This window comes from Phyllostomus discolor, chromosome 8, assembly GCF_004126475.2.
Source record: "Phyllostomus discolor isolate MPI-MPIP mPhyDis1 chromosome 8, mPhyDis1.pri.v3, whole genome shotgun sequence".
Lineage (NCBI taxonomy): Eukaryota > Metazoa > Chordata > Mammalia > Chiroptera > Phyllostomidae > Phyllostomus > Phyllostomus discolor.
The window spans coordinates 68,378,672-68,403,735 of NC_040910.2; the positions used below are offsets into that span (position 1 = coordinate 68,378,672).

At 50.1% G+C, this 25,064-nt stretch overlaps 1 protein-coding gene across 1 annotated transcript; it reads left to right on the forward strand.

The window, feature by feature from the left end:
• Positions 1 to 1,398: 1,398 nt before the first annotated feature.
• PIRT (phosphoinositide interacting regulator of transient receptor potential channels) lies at positions 1,399 to 16,017 on the forward strand. The gene is made up of 2 exons (XM_036032978.1): positions 1,399 to 1,640; positions 13,478 to 16,017. The coding sequence occupies exon 2, from the start codon at positions 13,619 to 13,621 to the stop codon at positions 14,027 to 14,029; it is 411 nt and encodes a 136-aa protein (XP_035888871.1). The 5' UTR covers positions 1,399 to 1,640; positions 13,478 to 13,618; the 3' UTR covers positions 14,030 to 16,017.
• Positions 16,018 to 25,064: the final 9,047 nt, after the last annotated feature.

Consider the following 25,064-nt stretch of genomic DNA (forward strand, 5'->3'; position numbering starts at 1 on the left):
ATATAAAGTACCTAGACCAGGGCCCACCCTGGAAGAAGGGCTATGTAAGGGTTTGTCTTACTGACGATTATTTCTGCACCACACTGCCACACCCTGAAGAGAGTGGGGACAGCGCAGGGAGGTCTAAAACAAGGAAAAAATAAATGATTTGATTATTTGCATTGCAATAGAATTCACCCCAGAGTCCCTTCACAAGCCAGCCGGTTTGGTTTAACTAACTGATAGACGATAGACGTGAAGATAGACGTGAAGGCAAAGGCACCCACAGCAGAGCAAGCAACACCTTCCAAAGCCTCCAGCCACATCCTCTGGACCTGAATCCACCGAGCAGAGGACGCTCAGCTCCCACAGAGGAGGACGGAGGGGAAGCCGCTCGGCTTGACCTCTCCCGGCAGCCCCACGGACAGACCGGCCCTGTTAGCTGCCTGCTTCCCTAGCCATTTATCACACGTCAGCCTCGGCAGAGCCACCACAGTCTGGAAGTTTCCTGTTTGTTTCACAAGCACAGAAATCAAGGTGCCAGGGATGGGAGAAGCTCCCTCCTTCCCTGGCCCCCGGAGTTTCTGGATCACTCGGGGGAGAGCCACCCCTGTGGACTGCAGAGGAGGCCCCAGGTATGTGACCGGCAGCCAGGACCTCCCTCGCCCCCTGGCTCACAACCAATGAAAAGCCCCAGGCTCTCCTTTTCTCTAGTCAAGGTGGAGAAGGGCAGGGCCGGCCTGGCTTTCAGGATCTTGGGCAATTTTGTTGGCATCTTGAGAATGGGCCACTCAGCACTTCACACCCAGCTTCCACAAGCACAATTTGATACCTGCTTATGGAGATGGAAACCCCTTCCCACCAGTGCAGTGGTTTTCATTATTCTCTTATCACCATCATATAAAAGACGACAGGGCCATCATTGGGATAAAGGCAAGGCTGAGCACACAGCTTTGTCCCCAGTTCAGAGCTGTCTGGGCCTGGCCAGGGGTGGGGCCTTGCATGCTTACCTTACCTTCAGCTGTGGGCTTCTGGTATTTGTCACATGGGGTGCCCACCTACAGGCATGGGGAAGTTCTCAGAGTTGCTGTTTTGGAACCAGGGATATTAAACACATCTGCACTTGGCCTCTCCAACATCCAGAACAAAGTTCCCAGCTTTCATGGTCAAGGCCTGCACTGGGCAGAGCTAGCATAGCCTCTGAGTAACCCATCCTTCATCAGCCCATCCCCACCATCTTCTCCTTCACACACCCTGCCCACCCAAAGACTCCAGGTCTCCTAGCTACGGAGTCCAGATCAGGAGCAGCAGCCCTGCCCAGGCATTGGCCTAATGCACGTTCTGCCCAAAACTCGAAGGCAGACTGCAGAGAAGCTTCATTATTTTTTAATACGATTCATCTAACAGTGGCTGAGGAGAGCTGAGACAAAGCCACATTCCTAGTGCCTGTGCCAGCAGCCCGCAAAGGGTTAACCCATTAGCCCACATCCTGGTGAGCTCATCCCTACTGGAGCCTGCTCAGTGGCTGGGATTCGCAGCACACCAGCTCCAGGACTCTGGCTGGGATGAAGAACTTGGGCACAAACTCATTGCTGGCCTCCTCCCCACACAGGCTGTGTGTGAGTCCCAGGTCCCCCACCCTCCCCCGGGACCACAGCACAGTAAGTAAGAGGGGATTCGTCCCCTCTGCCCTTCCTTCCATCTCCCTGGAGGAACAAGCTGGTTTTAACTTTGCTTTGAATGTGTTGAGTCTTTGAACCAGAGTTGGAAGGCAAAGTGAATGACAGGCAAGGGAGAGGGGCCATGCCTTGGGAGGGGGAGAACCTGCTGCCCTCAGGCAGGAGGTGACTGCCCAGTGACAATCCTGGCAGAGAGTGGTGGCACGGGAGGAGGGGCTGCCGCTGCTCTGCCCCTGGAAACGGGGAAGCTGAGTGCCCCGGAGCTTCCAGGCTTCACCCTGGGCAGTCACTGGGGGCAAGAGCTGGGCCGGAACACCTCCCCAAACCTGGTCAGAGGCAGAAGCAAAAGAGCCAGACATTGAAGTTCGAAGCCAGCCTGGCCTCCCAGGGTTCATGGGCAGGACCGCAGACCCAGCCTTTCCCACTGGGCATCCCCTGTCAGACCCCCGCGTATGCCGGTGCCTCCCCACCACAGGTGTGGCGGCTGCCTGGGGAGGTACCAGGAAAACAGTGCAGCACGCGGGCTGGGGCACTCTTAACCTCAGGAAGGGGAAACGTGGGTGGCCATGCCTCCAGGACATGTACCTGCGTAAACACAGACCTTGTTACCTGAGCTATTCTCCCACCTAGTTACCGGGCAGGGCCTGGGCTCTGGCTGCAGGGGGTGGAGGTGAGCGGCACTGTCTAGGCTGAGCATGACCCCTGGATAACTCCCGTTCCAAGGAGGTCTGCAAGCAGGTGACAGATGGTGGCTGTGCCCTGGTGACAGAAGCAGTGTACTTAGAAGTGCTCCGGCCTCTGCTTTATCAGTTCAGGCACTGGGCCCCATTCACCTTTATCAGAGAGTGCCGGTTGCCAACTCTGTGTCCTGTTGAGGGGAGGGTAGAGACCCACACTGGCAGTGCGGCAGGGCGTGTGGCTCCACTGGGGAAAGAGCAAGATACTCCTCGTCTCAGGAATTGGAAAAGAAACACACCTTGGGTCTTTCTCAGGAACAGTAAACTGTGTTATTTCCACTCTGTGGCCTGTTCCCCCCTCCTCCAGCTGGCCCTGCTCTCTGGGGCCCAGGCTCCCTACAGAAGCAGTGCCTCCCTCTCCTGGGCTCTGGTCCTTGCAATTCCCAGAATAGTTCGCTCCTGTCAGGGAGGAGAAGCCTGGAAGGGGCAGATAACACCAGGTCCAAGCACTGTGGAGCTCTTAGAATATCGGGGTTGCCAGGCATGTTACAAAGATGCCAGTTAAATTCGAACTTCTCCTAAACAATAAATAAATGTTTAATATTAGAATGCCCCTTGCAACATTTGGAACATTCTTATATGGAAAAAAAGCACCCATAGTTTATCTGAAATGCAAATGTAACCGGGTATCTTGTCATTTTATTGCTAAGTCTGGCAATCTATTAATATTGATGGTGTTTTATCAGCTTCCAGGGAGGATGGGGCCGGGGTGGGGCTAGGGAATGGGTGCCGAGGTAAAGGTGTGAAGACAGAGGGGAGGGGGACAGTGGGCAGAGGACAGCACTCCATCCTGGTGCAGCATGGTAGAAATGGTCTATAGAAGACCCGGATTTGGGGTCCAGGTGCTCTGAGCCTCAGTTTCCTTATCTATGAAATGGGGATGATACTGAGACTACCCCCCCCCCCACACACACACACACTTAGAGCCATGAGGCTTGAAACAGACACTCACATGAAGAAGGCTGTGCGGTTCGGGCCTTTCATGCTCTGTTGGATGATGGTGGGATGACTTTGGGGCCACTCCGTCACAGGCCTTTTGCTGCTCTCCTGGCCTCAACCTCAGGGCCCAGCTGGAGCCCTCATGTCCTCAGCAGCTGCACTCAGCAGTTCTGGGCCTTGCCCCCCACCCGCGGCAGCCGCCGCTGAGGCTCTGTTCACTGCCAGGGCCCCTTTGCTAGTGTTCTCTCCACTCACTGGCTCCCCAGTTTGAAACAAAAATCAAAACTGTCCCAAAGGCGAGCAGGATAAACTAGCACAGACAAGGCCCAAACTCCCCTTCAGATCCCAGTTTCCTACTCACTTGCTGAGTAACTTTGGGCAAGTCACTTAAGTTCTGAGATCCTCAGTTTCTTCCCTGGCAAAATGGGGTATTAATCATCCCTTGCTCAGCACTTCGCCTGGAAGAGTAGCTGAGGCCACGCAGAAGAAAGCATGCAGCTTGGTCCCCAACCCATAAGCAAGAACCTGGTAAATGGCAGCTACTATTATTGTGTGAAAAGTGTCAGCCCTCCCTAACACACAGTCTCTTCTGCTTTGGAGAAGCTGCTCAGGTTACCTTGGCGACTTCAAGAACACCATCCAGAAGGCAGCCAGTCTCAGCAAGGCCTTAGAGCCCAAGAAGGAGAAGAAGAGGGGCCTGGCTGCTTATAGCTGCCTGTCATGTCCCCTTGTAAGCTAGTTCCATCCTACCACCTCACTCCATCACCAAAGGGTATCGTTGACAATTGAGTGAGAAGAAACAGGCAGGGTGACTTGGGACAGTTGCCATGAAGAATGCTCCTGCCATGGCTCCACCACTTACTAAATCATGTAACAAGTGCTTGCTGAGCCCTGGCCTCAGACAAGCACGGAGCTACCTGTGGAGAGCTCTGGAATTTGAGGAAGCCCCAGCTCAGCCCCTCCTGAAATCTGGGAGGGGATGAAGGGCTCCTGGTGCTGTGCAGATGCATATACGGTCACCTCCAGGGTAGTACTTCGCTTGCTTCACTTTCAGCTGCCACTCCCACTAAGTGGTGCATTTTGGACACTCAAGAATCCATCAGAGGGAGAGTGTTCGGTCCTTGTTACCTTGGACACTCATCGCTCACCAGCTTGCGTATTCCACACACCACCGAATCCTGTGTTGGGGTGAATGTATGAGTGCCTGAGGAAAACCCAGAATTTATCTGCCAGTTCTCTTCCCTCTTGTTTGAGGCACCTCTTCACCTCACTTCTCAGAGACACCAGTGAGTGAGTGGATGTGCACACTGAGCGAGGAAACGGCACGCCTCGATCTCCTCTATGGGGAAGAACACTGTCTTAGTGTCTGTAGCTCCCCGTCGAGCAGAGGTGGCACCCAGGAGTCGCTTGAAAAGTTTTTGTTGCAGTGTTGGTGAAAGCCGCTAGCTGAGAGCTGATTAGCAAGCTGGTGGATGCAAGGTCACCACAAATTGAAACAATGTAAGTAGGCAGGGTCTCCAAGTAAGCGGCAAATACAAATGCATGGTAGATAAGTGGACCAACGCTAACAGGATTAAGAGACAGGCTCACAGGTTCCTCTCAGGGTGCTGTGTTTCTTTACCTACCAAACCCAGTCTTGGCTCTGCCTAGGGACCATGAAATTCTGTGTTTTCCTTCAAGGGATGGTATCTTTCCAAGGACAAGGTAGAAAAGGTAAAATTCTTATTATTCTAGCCCCTCCTCCGTCCCTCTCTCCATTCCCACCTCCATCCCCATCCCCATCCCCATCTCCATCCCCATCTCCACCCCCATCTTCATCCCCATCTTCATCTCCAGCTCCACCTCCACCTCCCCCACTATCCCCATCTCCATGCCCATCTCCACTTCTATCTCCACCTCCATCCCTATCCCCATCCTCACCTTCTTCCCATCCCCATCTCTATCTCCATCTCTCTCTATCTCTATCTTTATCCTCTGTCCCCAGTTCACAGTTTCTCCAAGAAGCACCTTCTCTTTTTTTAAGATTTCCTCTTCCTCAGAATCAGTTATACAGTCTTTCCCATAAGAGTCAGGTGACTCCTCACCCTACAGATTTCCCTTTAATGCCTTTACCCTATTCTGGGTCATTTCACCCCTGCCCACACCCTTATTTTGCTTTTCTGGGGTAACGTGTTTCTTGCCCATACCCCTACCCTGGATCTCTATGTTTCATCATATGGCTTCAACCATTATCAATATTTTGCTATCCTGGGCTTAGCTATACTTCCACCTGCTCCCCACCCTGACTCACTCAACTATTATTAAGATTTTTACAGTTATTTTTCCTAGTATGTAATTTACACACATAGAAATGCAGAAATTTTAGTGTACCATATTAACAAATGGATCCCTCATGTACTCCACAACAACACCAGGAGACAGAACATTTTCGTCGACCTCAGAAAATCCTGGTGAGTTCCTCCCAATACTTACAACCATTGTTTGAGTTTTGTCATTGTAGATTAGTTCTTAGAATATTCTAGAATGGGAAACATACACTGTATGTACTACTTTATGTCTCACTTCTTTCATGCAACATATTTATGATACCCATGTTAAGTGTGTGTCAAAAATCAGTTCCTTTTCATTGCTTAGTAATATTCCATTTGTGATGTTTATCTTTTGCTCATGAACATTTGGGTTGTTTTCTGGTTTGGGCTACTATAGATAAAGCTGTTATGAATATTCGTAAACAAGTCATATATGGACATGGATTTTCATTTCTCTTGAACCAAAAAAATCTAGGAGTAGAATTGCTGGATTAAAGGATAGGTATATGATTAACTTCATAGGAAACTATCAAACCTTTTTCCAAAGTGGCAGTATCATTACACATTCCCACCAACAGTGTATGGGAGCCCTCGTACCACATCTCATGGTTTGGTATTGTGAGGTTTTTACATTTTAATCATTCCAGTGAACGTGTGGCTGTATCACATTGGAGTTTTGATTAGCACTTTTTTTTTGTTGAATATCAACTTTAAGCACTTTTTCATGGGTTTCTTTTTTAAAAAAAGATTTTATTTATTTTTTAGAGACGGGGGAGGGAGGGAGAAAGAGAGGGAGAGAAACATCAACGTGTGATTGCTTCTCATGCACCTCCACTGGGGACTTGGCCCAAAACCCAGGCATGTGCCCTGACTGGGAATCAAACCGGTGACCCTTTGGTTCGCAGGCTGGCACTCAATCCACTGAGCCACACCAGCTCATGGGTTTCTTGTTCATTATTTGTCTTCCTTTGAAATGGGTCTGTCTAAATTGTTTGCCCATTTTTAAAATAGGACTGTTTGTGTTATTATTAATCAAATGTAGTAGTTCATATATATTCCAGATACAAATCCTTTAACAAATACATATTTTGAGAAAGTTTTCTCTCAGTCCATAGCTTGCCTATTCATTTTCTTCTTAGTAGGTTTAATGAGCAGGAGTTTTCAATTATGATGAAATCTAATTTATTTATTTATTTATTTATTCTTTCTTTCTTTCTTGGTTGTTACCCTTCTCTGTCCTAAGAAATTTTGCCTGCCTTCAAGTCAACAAAGATATTCTCCTCTATTTTTTCCTAACAGCTTTATAGTTTTATGTTTCTGTTCAAGTTATGTCTATGATTCATCTTGAATTTATGTTTGCTGATAGTGTGAGGTGAAGTAAAGTCTCATTTTGTTCCCACGTGAACATCCAGTTGTTCTATCACCATTTGTTGAACTGACTTTCCTGTCCCCATTAAATCGCTTCAGTGCATTTGTCAAAAGGGAGTTGTCCTTGGTTACTGTCTGGCTCGCTGGCTGGTTGGTAGAGATAGCAGTCTGACTTCCTGCAGCTCTGACTTGCAGACAGCAGGCGGGCCTCCTGCTCCGGTCCCTGTACAGCAGGAGCTGGTTTCCTGGGCTGGTTGCTGCCACTTGTGGGTTGGACTCCCGTTTTTATGTAGAGTCTGACCATTGTCTATCTGCAAATTCAGCCTCTCATTTATTATATACATTCACAAACATACATAAAAGCAGAGATAGTAATATAATGAACTTCCATATATCCATCATCTAGGCACAATGATTTTTATTTTGTTGTGTTTGATTTAAAGTTTGATATTTTCCTGCGGATCATGGCATCACAACATTTCATTCCTGGGTGTTGTTTCAAGATGCATCTCAATGTCTATAAAGATGATTTCATATGTGTCCACAATACGATTATCACATTGAATACAAATTTCAAATCCTTAATGTTATCTAATATCCGATCCATATTCAAACTTCCCTACAAATATCCCAAAATGTCTTTGTGCTATTGGTTTGTTCTAGTCAGAATCTAAAGAAAGGAACATACTGCATGTAGTTATAACTTTTAATTATCTTTGTTTAAACATTTTATTGATGTTTAACATACACACAGGAAAGTAGTAATATCAAAAGTATACAGCTCAAGTAGTACACACCCACACCACCAGCTGTAGTCAGACCAAGAGTCAGACTATCACCTGCACTCCACAGGTCTCTACGCACCCCTGCTTTCAGATGCTTCCCCCACCCACCCAGGGTAACCACGATCCTAATCGCCAGTAGCATCAGTCCTCTTACAGGTTTTGAATTTTATTTAAATGAAGTGTCATTTTATGTAAATAGAATTCTATGTAAATGGAAATGTGCCTGGCTTTCCTTGTCCAGCCTCCTGTGGGGAGATTTGTGCATGTTTCCTGTGTGTGGCTGTCATTCTCATGGCTGCACCATCTCAGCTGCAGCCTGCCCACTCCTAGAAGTTGTGCACTACAAATAAGCTCCACCCACTAAATCTGCTTCTTGACACTCCAGACTTGGCCTCCAGGAGAGAAATCTATTGAGTCTCCTTTCTGAAACTGCTTCCCAAAAGGCTGAGCCAACATTCAAATTCGTGGTTAGTCTAAGAAGCCCAATGTCTCTGGCTTTCTGCTGAATACCCGGGTATCTCTCTCACCTGGAGAGCCTTACATCAATCACACCTGCAAAGGCCCTTATTTTAAATTCAGGTCACACGCTGAGGTTCTGGATGGGCAACTCAACCCAGACCCAGGGATTAAGAACACTCTGACACATTCAAACCAAGCCCCCGGTAACTGAACCCAAACTTGAAATCATGGTTCTTCTCACAGGACCAGCTCCCCAGGTGTTGCCAGGCCCCTCACAGAGCTGCAGTGTGCAGGCCAAGTCCTTGGAGCACCTGCTAAGGGCTAGGCTGTGCACCATGGGACACTGTTGAGTGAAGGGGGATAAACCCAGCCTGAGCCCAGAGGCAGTTTACAAGCAAGGAGGGTGGGTAAGGCCAAAGTGCAGCAAGTTTCTTCACCAGAATGAGTTTGTCCCCAGGGGACACTGGGCAATATCTGAAGATATTTTTGGTAATTAAGACTGAAAGTGAGGAAGTGCTACTGGTGTCTGTGGGGTAGAGGCCAGGAATGTTACTCAATATCCAACAATGCACAGGATGGCCCCTATAACACAGAGCTACTGGGCCCAAAACATCAACAGTGCCACTATCGAGAAACCCGGGTATCAGAACAATAGGATCCTAGGATTTTAATTAAAAGTTATAAAACTCATACTACCACCTACTTGGGGATTTTCAGGAAGCCTGGAGTCTCAGAATTCACATCTGATTCACCACCCATGAGCCTATCTAAAATAGCTTTAGAAGTCCCTTAGCCCAACTTCTTTATTCTACAGGTGAGAAAACAGGGACCAAGAAAAAAACTACCTATAATAGCAACTGGAGCCATTTCTTGAACACCTATAATGTGTAGCACAATGCAGTAGTGTTTTTGTAAAATTTGATAGTCACTGCAACCCAGTAAGACCAATACCCTATTACACTCATTTTGCGCATGGTGCTGGTAGGTCTGGGGGGTGGGTAGTAACCTGCCCAAAGTCCCAGAGTTTAGAGGAGGCAGACTGAGTTCAAACCACCATCTCGCTGATGTCACAGACCTGGATCTTTCTGCCACCTGCAGTACCTATGGCAGAAGGTGACTTTTCCCACCACAGTGTTCATTCCATGGCCCTACCCTGCCTGCTCGTCCACTGTTCTAAGAACACACCTCTTCCTAAGTAAGTCAACTAAGTTAAAGGTTCCATTCTTTGGGATTTCATGGGCCATTGCAATTTAGATGATAGGCTAAACAAATGTAGATGATAGATAGATAGATAGATAGATAGATAGATAGATAGATAGATAGATGATAGATAGAAAGAAGGTGGACGTAGGCGGATAGACATCTACCCAGGATGGCCAGCCTTTCATCTAAGCAAATGCAGAGACTAACAAAACCAATGATCAGCTCCCATCGAGGTCATTTCATAAAAGGAAGCGATGGCAAGCAAGGAGGAAGGATGTAATCTCAGAGTAAAAATAGTCCTTTAAATAAACAAATGTAACACTACAAAAAACTCAAAAACAGTATTCTTATCTCCCTACTGAGTGATGTTCAACCTTTTTCATTTCATGGCACATGTTAATTACTAAAAATCTGCTGCACACCAAAAATATATTGTATTTTTTACCCGTCTGACAAAAAATAGGTATAATTTTGATTCATTCACATCATAGGGCTATTGTCGTGTTGGCTGTTGTCTTTTTTTTTTTTTTTGGACGATCCAAGGGAAAAGAGGTCAGTGCCCCTGACTAAATGGTCATGTATTACATGTTTTAAAAATTCTTGCGGCATGCCGGTTGAAAATCACTGCCCCATTGTACTGAGTCGAGATGCAATTACTTATCTAGGTCACCCCAAATGCAGTAAGAGGTTAGTTAACTGCAGAATGAAGCCCCACAAGTGAAAAATTCAGACATTCTCCTAGCTGAGGACCCTGGGGACTCATCCAGACCAGTGCGCTCTGTGCAAGGAATTCTGCGTCCACAGAACTTGTCCTGAACCCCAGCCCAGCAGCGTAAGAAACAGAGCGCATTCAGACACACCGTTGGGTGTCTGTACTCCCAAACCTCCCCAGGCCTCAGTCTCTGCCCTTATAAAATGGAAGTAGATGGACGACCTCCTCGCAGGGCCAAAGAGCGTGTGAGAGGTGCTTCCAGCGAGACCCAGTCAGTCCCACCTCGCTCGCCGGCAGTCCGGGAATCCGTGGCCCCTGCAGAGGCTGCCTGGTGAACACCACCTGTCCGGGATGCCGGGGCCACCCACCCCCAGAGGGTAGCTCTCCGGCAGCATGCCCGCCTGACTCAGCCCAGCCCTCCTCCCGCATAGCTGCGAATCGTCCCCAGCTCTCTCGCCCCCATTCCCCGCCACAACGCCTGCCACGTCTGGTCTGGGTCTTCACAGCAAAGCGGTGGAAACGGCCGATGGAAGGCGTCCCGACGCCCGCCCACCGATTCCGGCTACCCCAGCCCACAGGGGGAAAGGTCACTTTAAATGACTACTTAGCTTATGCAAATACACCGCAGGGCTGAAAGGCAGGCGAACACCTGGAGTCTGTACTCACAAAGCACATCCGTCATATTTTCCATTCTTCGGAAGCAGAAACCCAAGGGTCCGCTCCATATGAGTGAAGATGAATGTGAATATCTGCGTTCTGAAAGCATAGCAGTCTGACAATTCCTGCTTCCTCCCCGTCGGAGGGGAGGGCCCCATTTCTGCTGTTCTCGAAACGGGGGAGCAGATGTGCTTTGGGGAGGGGTGGGAACGCTGTCCCCGCTGGTTCAGGCCTGAGTTCCTGGGAGAGTGGCAGGGGTGGGCGTTGGAGAGATGGGTTTGAAATTCACCTTGTAGGAAGTGTTGAAGGAGAGCCCGTCCACTAAAGGAAACTTCCAAGTGTGGAAGGGCCTTGGTGAGGAAGAAACTGCAGGTTCAGAGGGTGGGGGCTTGGGGACCACCAGCTGCAGACCCTCCTCCTGCATCCCAAGCTCTCTTGCACCCAGAGCTGGCACGGTAGTGTCCAGAAACGCTCCCCCTCCATATTTGGGTCTGGGTCTCACTCTTTTGGGGGGTGTGTGCAATGGGGATCCCTTGTGAATGGGAAGAAGAGCCTAACTTTCTTCTCCAATAAACTTTTTGCCGTGGCAAGAAATCTCTCCTGCCCCACTCACAGGAGGGATGTTAGTAAATGCTGATTTGAGTGAGGCCTGAGGTAGCCCAGTAGGAAATGTGAAAGAAGTCAGAGGAAGAAGCTGGGAAACCTGGAGGAGGGAAGGGAATAGAGGCCAGAGCCAGGGACCAGCACTGTCAGTCGGGAGAAAGAAGGGGCCGAGGCTGGAGAGCGCGTTGCTTGGGGCCGTCCCCCAGGCAGGCAGGCAGGGAGGGGCCCTGCAGAACACAGTGAGAGAGTTGGTGGATTCAGGAGAGGGGGGACAGGTGGCCAGCATGACCCCAAACACAGAGACCCCCTGAGTGTACAGGGGAGGCGGCAGGCTCCCTCTAGGCGGGGGGGGCTGAATTTGTTTGAGCAGTGTTGTAAGGAAAGCTGGATTTGTTGTTATCAACCAGCCAGCGAGAAGGAGGGAGGGAGGGAGAGAGAGAGGAGAGAGGGAGGGGTGTAGTGGGAGAAGCAGAGGGCAGAAAGGACGTGATTCATTCACTTATTCATTTGCTTAAAGCTGTACAGAACCCCTGGGGCACAGAGCACTGCCCCAGACCCTCTGGAGACGACTCAAAGGTGACTCAGGGTGATGCCTTGGTGCCGACCTCCAGGTTGGTGCCCAGCTTCCCCTGGCCTCCCCTTCCTCCCCTACACAGAAGGTATCTAGTATCAGGAGAGTATCTAAAATTATTCATCTTTTATTGCTTCATTTGCAAATGTATAGGCATTTGCACTTGAACCCACAATTTCTGATTGTGGAATGAAAGGTTTTAATCCCACCTGCATGGTTCTGGGGGAGGATTTGGCAGATGAGTGGTGCTTCTCAGCTTCTAAAATTGCTCTGCACAGGGGACCAGCAGCCTCCTCGTGGGACTATGGGGTGAGAGGGCTCTGGTGACCGAAAGGCACACAGATGGACTCTGGATGAGAAACTGGAACAGGCAGGTGGGCTTGATTCCATACCATGACAGGCTTAAGAACGAGAAGGTGGACTGTGATGTAATTCACATGGGCGATGGAAAGGGGTCATTTAGATATTAGAAGGTCACACTCTTGCCCTGGCTGGTGTGGCTCAGTGGATTGGAGAAGGTCACACTCTGAACCTGACAAAGCTATGCTGACAAAGCACATAAAAGCCCAGGCTTTGTTGAAGAATGTTCTCCAGTCCTGGATGGTATGGCACAATTGGTTGGAATATCATCCCATAAACCAAAAGGTCACAGGGTGGATTCCTGCTCAGGGCACCTGCCTACCAAAGTTGAAGTTTCAGTCCCCTGCAACCTTGGGGCAGTAAGGGGGCAGGGTGATTGATGTTTCTCTCTTACATCAATGTTTCTCTCCCTCTATCTCCCTCCCTCCCTTCCCCTCTCTCTAAGATCAGTGGGCTTCTCCTTGGGTGAGGATAAAAAAAAAAGTACTCTCCAACCCCTATGTAGCCTGGTGTTTTAAGAGAAGAGCAGATGCTTCAACCCAGCTTCTGTCAGTTCCTTACCTTTTGGCAAATGGCTTCGCTTCTCTGAGCCTTCGCTTTCTCCTCTGTGAAGTAGGATGAATGCTTAACTCACAGGGGTATTGTGAGGTTCAAATCTGATGAAAGGAGTGTTTAGTGCCGTGCCTGGCACACAGCAGACATGCACTCACACAGGATTATGTAGTAGGTACTACTCTAATGGACAATGACACAATTCATGGAGTGCTCACAATATGTTAGATATTGTTCCAATGCATCACATGCCTTAATTCATTGAACCCTTTTGAAAACCCTGTAAGTAGTGGTATTACCCCATTTTATAGATAAGAAAACTGAGGCACAGAGACATTAAGTAATTCACTGAAGATCACATAGCTAGAAAGTGATTGAGTCGGAAGATGCCAGTGAACAAACTGTTGATTTTGATTACTTAATGGGCACCATGGTATCCTGTTTTGAATACTAAAAGCAGTTGATTAGAACGCGATAGTATTTATCTCTCACAAGAAAACAACAAAGTGGCTTGAGTGGTTTCTTTTTTATGTGGGTCTCATCTGATTTTCCTTCTGACTTCAGCACCAAAACCCTGAATAACCCTCCACTGAGCGCTGGCTAGAGACGGATGCTGGGAGCGGGAAGGGGACCTGAGGAACCCTTTGGCTTGGCTCTTGCTCCTAACTGTTGCGAGTCCCAGGTGTTGGGCCCTGAGGAGCTGTGATGATGGAGGCTCTCCCCAAAGCCCCGGACGTTGATGAGAAGTCTCCAGAATCCAAGGACCTGCTGCCCAGCCAGACTGCCAGCTCCCTGTGCATAAGCTCCCGAAGTGAGTCCGTCTGGACCACCGCCCCCAGGAGTAAGTGGGAGATATACCGCAAGCCCATCATCACCATGTCCGTGGGGGGCGCCATCCTCCTCTTCGGCGTGGTCATCACCTGCTTGGCCTATACCCTGAACCTGGTTGAAAAGTACCTGACAGCCCTTAAGATGATAGGGCCTGCCTTCCTGTCCCTGGGACTCATGATGCTGGTGTGCGGGCTGGTGTGGGTGCCCATTATCAAAAAGAAACAGAAGCAGAGACAGAAGTCTATGTTCTTCCAGAGCCTCAAGTCCTTCTTCTTAAATCGCTGATGATGACCTCCCCTTCTGTCCTCCTTATCACCTCGCCACCTCCACCCAGAGAAGGAGGCCTGATGACCAACATCCAACACCGCATCTCCTTGGTGGTGGGCTTTGCCATAAAAATAATCCAGGCGACTGCCCTCCTGGATCTGGGGGAAAGAGAGAGCTCAGGGCTCCCATTCTGTATAGCTGGGGCATATTGCTGGACGAATCCCATTCAGTGTCTGATATTACTGAGACTTCCCTTGGACCCTGCCTGCCGCCATCCCTTTCACGGCCCCCACGCCCTGCCATTCATTCAGGAGTCACTTATCTAGCTCTCTCTGCCACGTGCTATGCATGTTGGGAAATTCCTGGGAGGGGCTGTTCCCCAAGGAGAACTTCAGTTTATGCATCTGAGTGCCTGAGCTGGATTCCACATTTGCATCCTTCTAGAACCAAACTGACCAACAGAAATGGTCCTTCACAAAGGGGAGAGAGGGCTGGCTCCCAACCCCTAGGTTTGCCAGCCCAGCTTCCTTCATGGGCAACATACTGACTTGCATTTCAAGAGATCAGACAAGTCACAAGTATCAAACATTCCAAAGAGAGAATAGTGAAGGGGCTGGAGAAGGCACGTTTTACCTGGAAGAGTCTCAGGAGCCAGCCAGCCAAGTACAATTCTCAGTTATATAGTATTCCTGGATGTAGTGGGGCATGCTCATGGTGTCATAGTTTCCCCTTGACCTTCTAACTCCTTCTCCTTGACTGCCCTCCCCTGTGAACTTGCCAGCTAGTCGATGACAAGTACATGCTCCCATAACGCCCTCTTGGCCCTACCCTGGGTTCTAGAACAGCAACATGGAGAGCTGCAGAGGGTTCTATAGGATTGCTATCTCCTCACCTGCACTGAGAATCAAAACCAAGAAGGTGGCATTCCACACTTGAATGGTCTGTAGGTATCCAGAGACAAAATCCAGTTTCAAATATGTCTCTCTGCCTCCACCCACCAAACAAGCAAACATATCTCAAGTGCCCTTCTCTGGGCCAGGCCTTTGGTTGGAAGCAAGACAGGCATGTTCTCTGCTCTAATCTTCTTTCCCAAGTGGGAGATACAGCCCAGCCAATAGGCATTGGAATACCCTGTGCTGGCCCTGGATGGAGAAATGGGGTTGTGGGGTGCATGTAGGGGGCATTGAAGCCAGACCTGAGAGAGGACAGAGAGACTGCTGGGTTGTGTCATTTCAACAGAGAACAACAGGAAAGATGAGAGCTAACAAAGAGAAAGGAGAAGCATTTGGAGTGGCAGGAACAGTCTGTGCAAAAGCTGGGGATGAGGGGAGCATGATAAAATTCAGGAAACTGCATAGCAACTTTCCTAACCTCCCAAATGTCATGTTTACTCCTTTCTTGTGGGCTGTTCCTCACTGTGATTCCCCAAGTGCCTCAGGGCAGCTTCTCCTGGGTGACACTGAGGGCCTCCTGTGTGTATGGGAGAGTCTGGAAGGGGGTTTTCAGAGGGCCCCCCAACAGAGAGCACCCATGTGGTAGGTGGTCCCAAAACCTGGGTTTTTCTGTAGTAGTCAGAGACCTTTAGGTGACAGACTAGGTGGGGTACCTGTGAGAGACCTTGCCTCCACAATACCCCAGGCCAGGGCCAGGCCCAGAAGAGAGCATTTGCTAAGGAACTGAGAGTGAAAGGTGTCCTGCATTGCCATCACCCTTGGCTTGAGCTGACTCCCTTCACTCCTTAGTCTTCTGGCCCCCCAGTCACTGTGGCAACCCCTCTCTCTAACAGGGCTCCAGGTTTCTCCATCCTTCATGGTGTTTCTATATGCAGAGTCAGAACCTTACCTTGTTCCCTCTGCATCGTGGGAAATTCCATGAAGGCAGGTACCTGTGACATGCGGACACCCCCTAACCCTCCTACCTAAGGAACCAGAGTTCTGGAAACAAGTGGCCTTTGAGCTTCATCCAGAATGACCATGTTTCATTCATTCAGTGTGGCTGGGGCCTTTTGCCCACCTCACCCCTGCACACAGGTGGTCAGGATCAATATCCTGGTGGTGTTGCAAGTGCTATGTCACTAATTGCAGTTTCAGTGCCTCAGGTGACCGGGCTTGCAAATCATTTCCTTTCTCCAACATGAAGGCAGAGTCGGTATTGGGCCTATAAAATTACTCCCAAATTCCCTGATGCTTTCTTACAGGGGAGCAAGAGTTAACTGGGGCTGGTCTCCCAGTTAACTCTTGGGAAATCCATGTTCCCTGTGTCTCAGTTCATCTGCCCAAATACTGGCTGTCTCGGCCAGACAGTGGGAAGAGGCCCCAGGTGGGTGTTACTACCCCCTATGTCTTAGAGGCAGGAAGTCTGAGGACCTCCAAGACTCTAGAAAGGGTGCCGGTCCTGGACTCATCTTGCAGTCTGCAGCAGTTTTGCTCACATTTCCTGCTCCTCAAGCTAGTTTCTCGGCAAGAACAGTTAGGAGAGGGCTCTGAGGAATTATTCCCAAACATCATTCAACCTTGCTGAGATCCCCCACTTGAATGTGAGCCTAGGAGCATGCCAGCACCACACTAAGGGGTTTTTGTCAAAGACCATCAGCCCATAGAAGTCTAAGGTATGGGTGCACCTGATCTATGAGTGCAGGTCACCTGCCACGTTCTGGACCAAAGCATCACCACTGTGACTCCTCATACACTTGTGGGTTGGAGCACAGGGCCAGCATCCACATGTTCAGCTACCTGGATTGTGTTACCATTCCCCTTACCCCCTCCATAGGTATTCTGTTTGGGAGAGTTCGATTTCATCTGATTTCATCAATTCCTAAAGGAATTGATGTAGTGTTGAATTGTACTCAACATTCTACTTATCAGTAAACTCTACTTAGTCTATTTCACAGAGCCTACTGTGTTTTCATTCTGTTCCATCAGAAATTCCAAGATTATATCCCCTAATTCATTCTTCTAAACTGCCCCTCCCTCTCATCACTACATGTTCTCAGGCCCTTGCCTGGGGAGCTGTCCAGAAGAAAGGGGTCAGTATGGGTTCCATGCATGGTTCTTCAGGTGCCTCATAGAAGCTGATGACCCTGTCTCCATAAGTAACAGCCCACAAGCAACACATCAGGGATTCAGGTCCACAGCTGCCTCCAGAGTCCCCATGTTCTCATCCCCTGAACTCCTGTTTTTTTGCCATGTGAATGGCTAGAGGCAAGAATGGAGGGTCTCCAACCACTAGCAGGAGCGATGCTGTCATAGCAGGTGGCCTTGGTCCATCCAGCCTTTGTCCCATAGGCCAGACTCTTCTGCTGACCGGTAGAAGGCTTTGGAACTGTCTGGCACTGGTTATTGAGACTTCTCGTCACATTGGAGGCCAAGTGCATAAACCCCTCAAAAGTTCAAGATCACCACCCATAGGAGTACTCAGAACCAGAGCAGCAGCCAAGACCCAGTGTCATTTCTCAAGGGCTTGAAGCTGCTGAACTACAGGTCTTCCCACAGGGAAAGGGGCTGTGAGCCATTTGCTCTGCTCCCCATTTCTCAAAAGACCCTCCTTGTCTCGTTCAAGAGTACAGAGGAGTCACCGATGAGCATTGGACCTGGCTCCCCCTTGGCCTGCTAAACTGGGTCGTACGTGTCCAGATCCTATCTCCTGCGCCATCACGCCCCTGAGCCTGTGCTCTGGCATCCACAGGGTGTGGCCAGTTCCTGTCTGAGTTTTCCACCTGTGCAGGCTGCACACAGCTCCAGGGGCCCCACCAGCCCCTGACCCTGCGGCCAGCTCCCTCAGGTCTCCCAGGGGCCTGCTATTCCTGAGGAAACATGCTCACAAAAAGGGGAACCCAGGCCATCACCCAGTCCAGCTATCCTGCTCCGAAGAGAAAGAAGGCTTGGCAAGGGTCACCCAAAATGATGACCACCTCCTCCTGCCCAGCAGGGCCCTCTGGCAAAACCACCAAAGTGACTGCACAGAATTGGGAGAGCAGTTGCCATAGGCCTTCTGAAAATTACACAGACCGAGTTGGGCTCATCTCTGATCAGTAAGTAAACGTGGACATAAATAACGGCCACTTCCTGTGGGGTTGCAGGAAACGTGACTCCATTACGACAGCAGTTTTCCCAGCTCATTCTCGGGACCCTGCCCCATAGTCCCTCCCTCTCTCTGGCCCTGTTCTCAGACACCATCTCCGGATCCACCCCACAGAGTAGCTGTGAGCCTGGCCCTTCAGCCTCTGAGCTCCGACCTCACACTGACAAGAGAAGATGTTCGGGTCACTTCCCCCACCAGAACGCACTTCCTCCCTGAGACCCTGCCACGCAGGAGCAGCGGTGGAAGCCTGTCCTTCCTGGAAAGTCGTCTCCCTGAAGGCTCCTTCCTAGGCCTCACCTCGCCTCACTGTAGTCCTTCTCTGAATGATTTTCCCCAGGACCACGGCTTCGGCTAGTCTCTGTAGGCGGAGACTCCTCACATCTAGCCTTACACGTCTAAATGCCTGTCGGAAAATGTGTTAGCTTCTTATTGTTGCTGTGAAAATAAAATCATCATAAATTTAGTAGTTTCAATGGAAAAAATAAATTTAAAAAGTTTTTAAAAAAATTAGTAGTTTAAAACAATCAAATTTGTTATCTTATCACTCTGCAAGTCAGAAGTCCAAATCAAATCTCACAAGATTCACTCAAACTGAATTGTGGATGGAGCCGAGTTCCTTCTGGAAGCTCCAAGGGAAAATCCATTCCTGCCTTTTCAGCTTCCAGAAGGCGCCCCCTTCCTTGGCTTGTGGCCCCTTCCTCCATGCTCAGAGCCAGCGAGCATGCTCAGAGCCAGAGACAGAGGTCTGACCTCTACTTCTGTCATTACATCTCCTTCTCTGGCTCTCCTGCTTCCCTCTTTCACTTATAAGGACATGTGTGGTCCTATTGGACCCACATACACAGTCCAGGACAATCTCCACATTTTAAGAGCCTTGTATTAATTAGCTCCAGCAGCCATAACAATGTATCACAGACTGGGGGTGGCAGGGGCTTCAACAGCAGATATTTATTATCTCACAGTTCTAAAGGCTGGAAGTCCAAGGTCAAGGTGTCAGCAAGGAGTGTAGATGGCCACCATCTCCCTGTGTCTTCACACAGCCTCTGCTCTGTACATATGTGTCCTAATTTCCTCTCCCTGTAAGAACAGTCACATAAATCAGTGCCCATCCCAATGGCCTCATTGTAACCTAGTTAGCTCTTTAGAGACCCCACCTCCAAACACAGTCACGTTCTAAAGTACTTGGGGTTAGCACGTCAATATCAATGCAGGGGGGACACAATTCATCTCTTAACTTAATTACACCTGCAAATTCCCTTTTGCCATGTGAGGCAACCTAGTCATGAGTTTCAGGGATTAGGGCATAGACATCTTGGTGGGGGGAGCATTATTCTGCTTGCCACAAAAACCTTCACCTTCATACCTCCAGCAGCTTCCATTCAACCTGCCGCAAAACGGAATTCGTCCCCCTGCTCCTCCTACATCACCTGTCTCAGGAAGTGACACTCCCGTTCACCACCACCTCAGCAAGGCCCCCAGGCCAGAAATCCGGAGTTCTGGGGGAAACATCAGAGACTACTACTTCCCCACCCAATATCTTTTTCCCATCCTCCCTGGCGATAAAGCCTCCATTTTACTGGAGGCAGCAATGTGCTCAGCTAAATTACGGTATTCCTCGGGCTCCCTTGTGACAGGAGTTGAGCAATGAGATGTATGTGAAAATCACTAGGTCGGGACAAGACCAGCTCTTCCCCTGCCGGCTCTTTTCCTATCACCCTCCCTTCCCCGAACAGACCCAATGGGTGGGACCACCTTGGGCCATGAACTGATCTCTAGACCAGAAGCCAGAGCAGAGAGCTGGAAGGCTCCCGAGACACGGTGACATCCGAGAGATGCTGGGCTGCCTAGCCCATCTCCCACGGGAGCTGTAATTGCAACTTTATGTTACATCATCAGTATTTAGGGTCCGTTACTCTCAGCCAAATACAATTCTTATGTAAGTGACAGGTCTAGGCAAAGAGCTAATTTTTTCCTCTAACCAAAATACCACTGGGTTAGATCTGGAACTGTTACACGTAGAATGAAGACTGTCATAAATACAAGTTCCAAATCAGAGCAGTTGTTTTGTTCTCCGCCTCAAAGCAGTCTCTGAGCCTCTGAGGAGAGAGGAAGGAGGTGGGGTTGCTAGGAGCAGTATGACTGTGAGGGTCTCAGGCTTCTTCCCCTCCTATCCCTGATGCAGCAGGGACCTTCCACAGACTGGGCCCCTGGCTGGCGGGCAAGGAAAAGTGTGGTGTCCACACAGGGCACCCATGGCTCTCTGCGACCTGCCGGGCTGTCCCACCTGTTCCAAGAGCTGAGGCAAGTGTGGGTGGGAGAGAGTGGCAGGAAAGGACTGATAGTATAAGACTAGCAACCATGACTTGGAGGAGACACCTGGACACTCAGCTCTCTCCCAGGTTTCCGTCTTCACAGCTGTCAACACCAAGGTAACCAAAACTTCCCGAACATTCAGTGTTCTGTATTGGTTGAGTGTGTAGGGTCTGGAGAGAGCCGCCTGGGCTCACATCTCACCTGGACCCAGGCACCTTACCTCACTTGTCCGGAGTCCTGCCTTCACAGCTGGCGTTACTGAGAGTGCCTGCCTCCTTCCAAGCATTCGCTGAAATCATCTACATAAGGTTTTTCTGTATTAAGCCATGAGTATAAGTTTTTATTAATGGAATAGACTATACAAGGCATTCTAGGCAAGATTTGGAAATTCTTCTCAGTGATTGCAGATGAAGAAGGAATGCAAATCTGTACAACTGGGTGTAAGACGATCGGGGGGAAAAGAGAATTGTTGAGGGCAGGGCTACTATATTCTGTGCTCTCTGGCGAATAGGAACCTGACACTAGACACTGACCTTATTTTGATATGTTTGACCCTCCCTCCCGCTCTGCCTCTCAGTCCCCCTTAATCCATCACCAAGGCCTGAGGTTTCTGCCACCTTAGTATCTCTCAAAGATGGCAATTCCTCTTGGGGCTGAGGCAGCTCATTCATATTTCAGCAAAGTTCATATGTCCCCCCACCCCCCGCCATGTGAAGAGTGACGTCACCCTCCCAGCAGGTCCACATGCTCAGAACTCCTTGCATCCAGGTGTGACCATGGGGCTGACCAGCTCCAGGGGACAGCCGTACCACGGCACCACAGGACTGGGCCTTGCAAGGAGTTCTTCTCCACACGTGCTCCTCCTAGCCCTGTGCTGAGCCACAGGGTGCCAGGAGCCTGGGTCTGAGTCACCCAGGTGAGTGTTCGTGTCACTCCACAGTTCCTGTGTGGAAGCCCCAGCCTCCCCCCTCCCCCCGCCCGCCCCCGTGCACATGCAGGTGGGGGCTTTGGGCTGTGATCAGGCTTAGAGGAGGTCAGGAGGGTGGAGCCCAGTGATGGGATGAGTGTTCTTAGAAGAGGAAGAAACACAAGATCTCTCTCTCTCTCTCTATCTCTCTCTCTCTCCCCCTCCCCACCCACATAGCAAGGAAAGGCCATATGAGCCCCCTGGGAGAATTTGGTGTCACCAAATCTGAGGGTCTACCCAGCCTCCAGAACCATGCAAAGTGTCTGTCCTTGAAGTTACCCAGTCAGTGGTGTGTAGTTGGCCCAAGCAGACTAGGACAGTCAGGACAGCCCCTGAGGACCAAGGACAGAATTTGGTGTCACCAAATCTGAGGGTCTACCCAGCCTCCAGAACCATGCAAAGTGTCTGTCCTTGAAGTTACCCAGTCAGTGGTGTGTAGTTGGCCCAAGCAGACTAGGACAGTCAGGACAGCCCCTGAGGACCAAGGACACCGCACTGGACTAGTGTATAAACTAGAAGTAAACTTCGACGTTGTTTAGCTGCCCTACTGCTGGGGTTTGCTCGTTACAGCAACTCTTCGAGGGAGCCTGCCACCAGCACTGGTCTGCTGTGAGCCGGGTCATCGGCCTTCATGGTGCTGTTCCAGCTCTCTGACCTGCGCGCCTCCCTCTGTCCCGTTCTCCTCTAACCTCCTGCTTCCCGTACCAGGAGGACCTTTCCCCAAATGCAAAGTCTTAACAAGTTCGTTCCTTCCAAATTGTCCCTTTGCAGGGTCCGAGCTCCGCTCTCCTGAGCAGGACCCACTCCTTCCCCACCCGCCTGCTGGCCCCAGCAGCAAGCAGGCCCAGTCCCACTACTGGCCCTTCAGCTGAGCCACGCCCCGCCCCCGCCCCGCCTCTCTACTGCCCCTCACTCAGCTCTGCTCCCGCCTCTCCGCCTCCGTTTGTCTAGCTCCCTCTCGCTCACGCTTCCCCTTCCCATAGCACTTTTTCCTTCTGCTAATCTGCTTATGACTCTATATCACAATTGTCCACATCGGCTCCTGCTTGGAAAGTGAGCACTTATTGGTTAAACACAGTTATGATCCTGAAAAACTCGGAGGCTTTGGCACTGAAAAAACTTGGATTCAAAATCGACCTGTATGAGCTCATTTGTATACTGCATGACTTTTTGCATTTCTATCCAGATTTCCAGTTGTGTGTGAAAATGATCATCACCTCATCAGGTCCTTCTCAGGATTAAATAAAGTAATAGTGCTAATAGTACATAGTAGTTGTTCAGAGTGTTGTTCACCAGTTGTTCATAGTAGTTACTCGAAGTGCTAGCAGCACACCATAGGATAGTTCACTAAAAGGCAGATAGTGCATTACCTTTGTCACAGGAAAAGAAAAGTTTAAGCTGCAGGCATAACATGAGAATTCCTAAGTCCTCAGTTAGAATAATTTATGCTTGAGTGCTTAAAGCCATACATAGACTCTTCCAGGTAGGACCTAGAGAGCCGATTTTGAACAAAGAAATGCAGTGTTTTTGCAACCTAGTGCAGGCTCTCCCTGTTGCATCACTCTAATTATATTAGAGAGCCTCTCCCCAGACTAATTCACATGTGCACATTTCACTTAGAGCCCGGGTAGGAACCTCATAAAATTCAGGTAAGAACCCCAAGTGAATAATTCTGGGAACAGTTGCCAAACACTCCCCTGGAGCCCATTCCCTGGGAAAGAGAAGAAACACCCCGTGTCACAGCCTGCAGTGACTGCCTGTGCATCAGGGAGAGGGTGCAGCTGCTTTCAGGGGCTGCTCACAGGAGCCAGACTGAGGAGTGGCTCCAAGTGCATGTGCCACAGTCAAGGCTAGAACAGCCACCTGCAGGTTCACCCTGACAAAAGGATGAAAGTGGGTGAGGCTGGCTCCCAGGGAGGTGGGTGTGGTGAGAAGAGACAGCCAGGAGTGGGTATGGCCACATGTGGCCAGACCAGCTGCTGCAGAGTGAGTGGGTGGTGGAAGGGACGTCCAGAGGCTGAGGCCAACCGGGAAGGCATGGGATGGCTTGCACGGCCCGTTCCCAGATGGGCTGTGAAAGACAACATTGTTCATTCATTCACTCAACAAATGGCTAGAATGAGCACCCGGGAGAAGGGACTAACAGAACAGACACAAATTCCTGCTCTCTGGTGCTTCCTTTCCAGGAGAGGCAGACAGGCCCTACATCACATGGGCAAGTGGTGTCAGAGTGCAGTGGGGGCCGTGGGATGAGGAAACGGGGTGAGAGACAGTCGTACTTGGAAGTGTAGTTAGCTGCAGGAGAGCCCGCCAGCTGAACACTCCAGCAGAGATGAGAAAGCAAGGGCAGGGGAGGGAAGAAGCCAGTGTATCGGGAATGCCGTCTTTCCTTGACCCCCGGCCTCTCTGCTCCCCACTCTGGTGTGAGTTCCAGGCCCACCCGTCTTGAAGGGTGCCTGGTGGGGACACCGTGCTGCCTGTCCTGTACCTCATTGGTGGCACCTCTCTTCTGCTCATCCTGCTGCAATTCTCCCTGTTCCTCCACCACACGGGCCCTTCTGGGACCCTCTTCTTCTGTGTGCCTGTTCAGCCCTCCATCCCTCTGCACCAGTCACCCTTTGCAGTCACCCCACAGCCACCCCCACTGCCCACATCCAGCCCTGGCTTCAATCCATGTCCCCCCAGTCAGTCGCTGCTGCTGAAACCTGTGCTGAGCTCTGGACAACACGTCTCAACCTGGGTGGTCCTGCATCTCCATTTGGATGGCCCTCAACTTACATATAACCTGTAATTATTACATAAAAGAAATTCATTGTATTTCCCCACGTTGCCTTTTAAATCCACCTGTGTCCCCAGTGTCCGTACAGGGTAATACCGCCGATCAATGCGAAATGCTGGGCCAACCTCCCTCTTCCACACCCTCCATGTGCAGTCTGTCTGCTGAACACCCCACATACTCTTTCCTCTTTGCTCCAACCCCAGTGCTGCTGGCCTGGGTCACCAGTTTCTGCATGGATCTCCCTGCCTTCAGGTTTGACCGGCTCCATCCAGTCTCCATATTTTGACCACTTCTGCCTGATGCTCCCCTAGAATTGTTACCTGCTCCATCCTACAGCAAGAAAGCTCACACTCCTTCCTAGCATAGACCTCTGGCATAGACCTTCCTAGAGCTTCCCACTCCTGTCCCAGCCTCACCCACATCCCTGACTCTTACCCTTCACCCCAGACCTACAACTCGGTACATCCCATTATGTCACACTTCTGCAGCTTTCCCTATGCTCCATCCTCAGCCTGGACTATTCTGATCTCCTCTTCATCCAGCTAGCCCCTAGCTCCAGCATCACTTCTTCCAGGAAGGCTTCCTTGAAGCACCCTGTAGTTACCTTCCTAGCACAGGCCTTGCCGATTCCTTCTGCTTTACATTTAGTGCGTCCTCTCATTGAAGAACGCTGTGGCACACAGTGCTTGTCAAATGAATGAATGAATGGAGGCAGTTTGTCCTTGCAACTACTCTGCTCCCATTTTGCAGGTGAAGAAACTGAGAATCAGAAATACTCTGCAACTTGCCCGAGGTTATAAGCCATCCCGCACAGAGGGAAAATGGACCCAGGGAGAAACCTGCTTCAGCCTGCACCTTCACCCACCCCCGTGTCCCATGCTCCTTCCTTCTCCAGTAAGTAAGGCAGCAGTTTG

Coding starts and splice junctions, on each gene's coding strand:
- PIRT (XM_036032978.1), top strand. CDS start 13,619: ATGATGGAGGCTCTCCCCAAAGCCCCGGACGTTGATGAGAAGTCTCCA.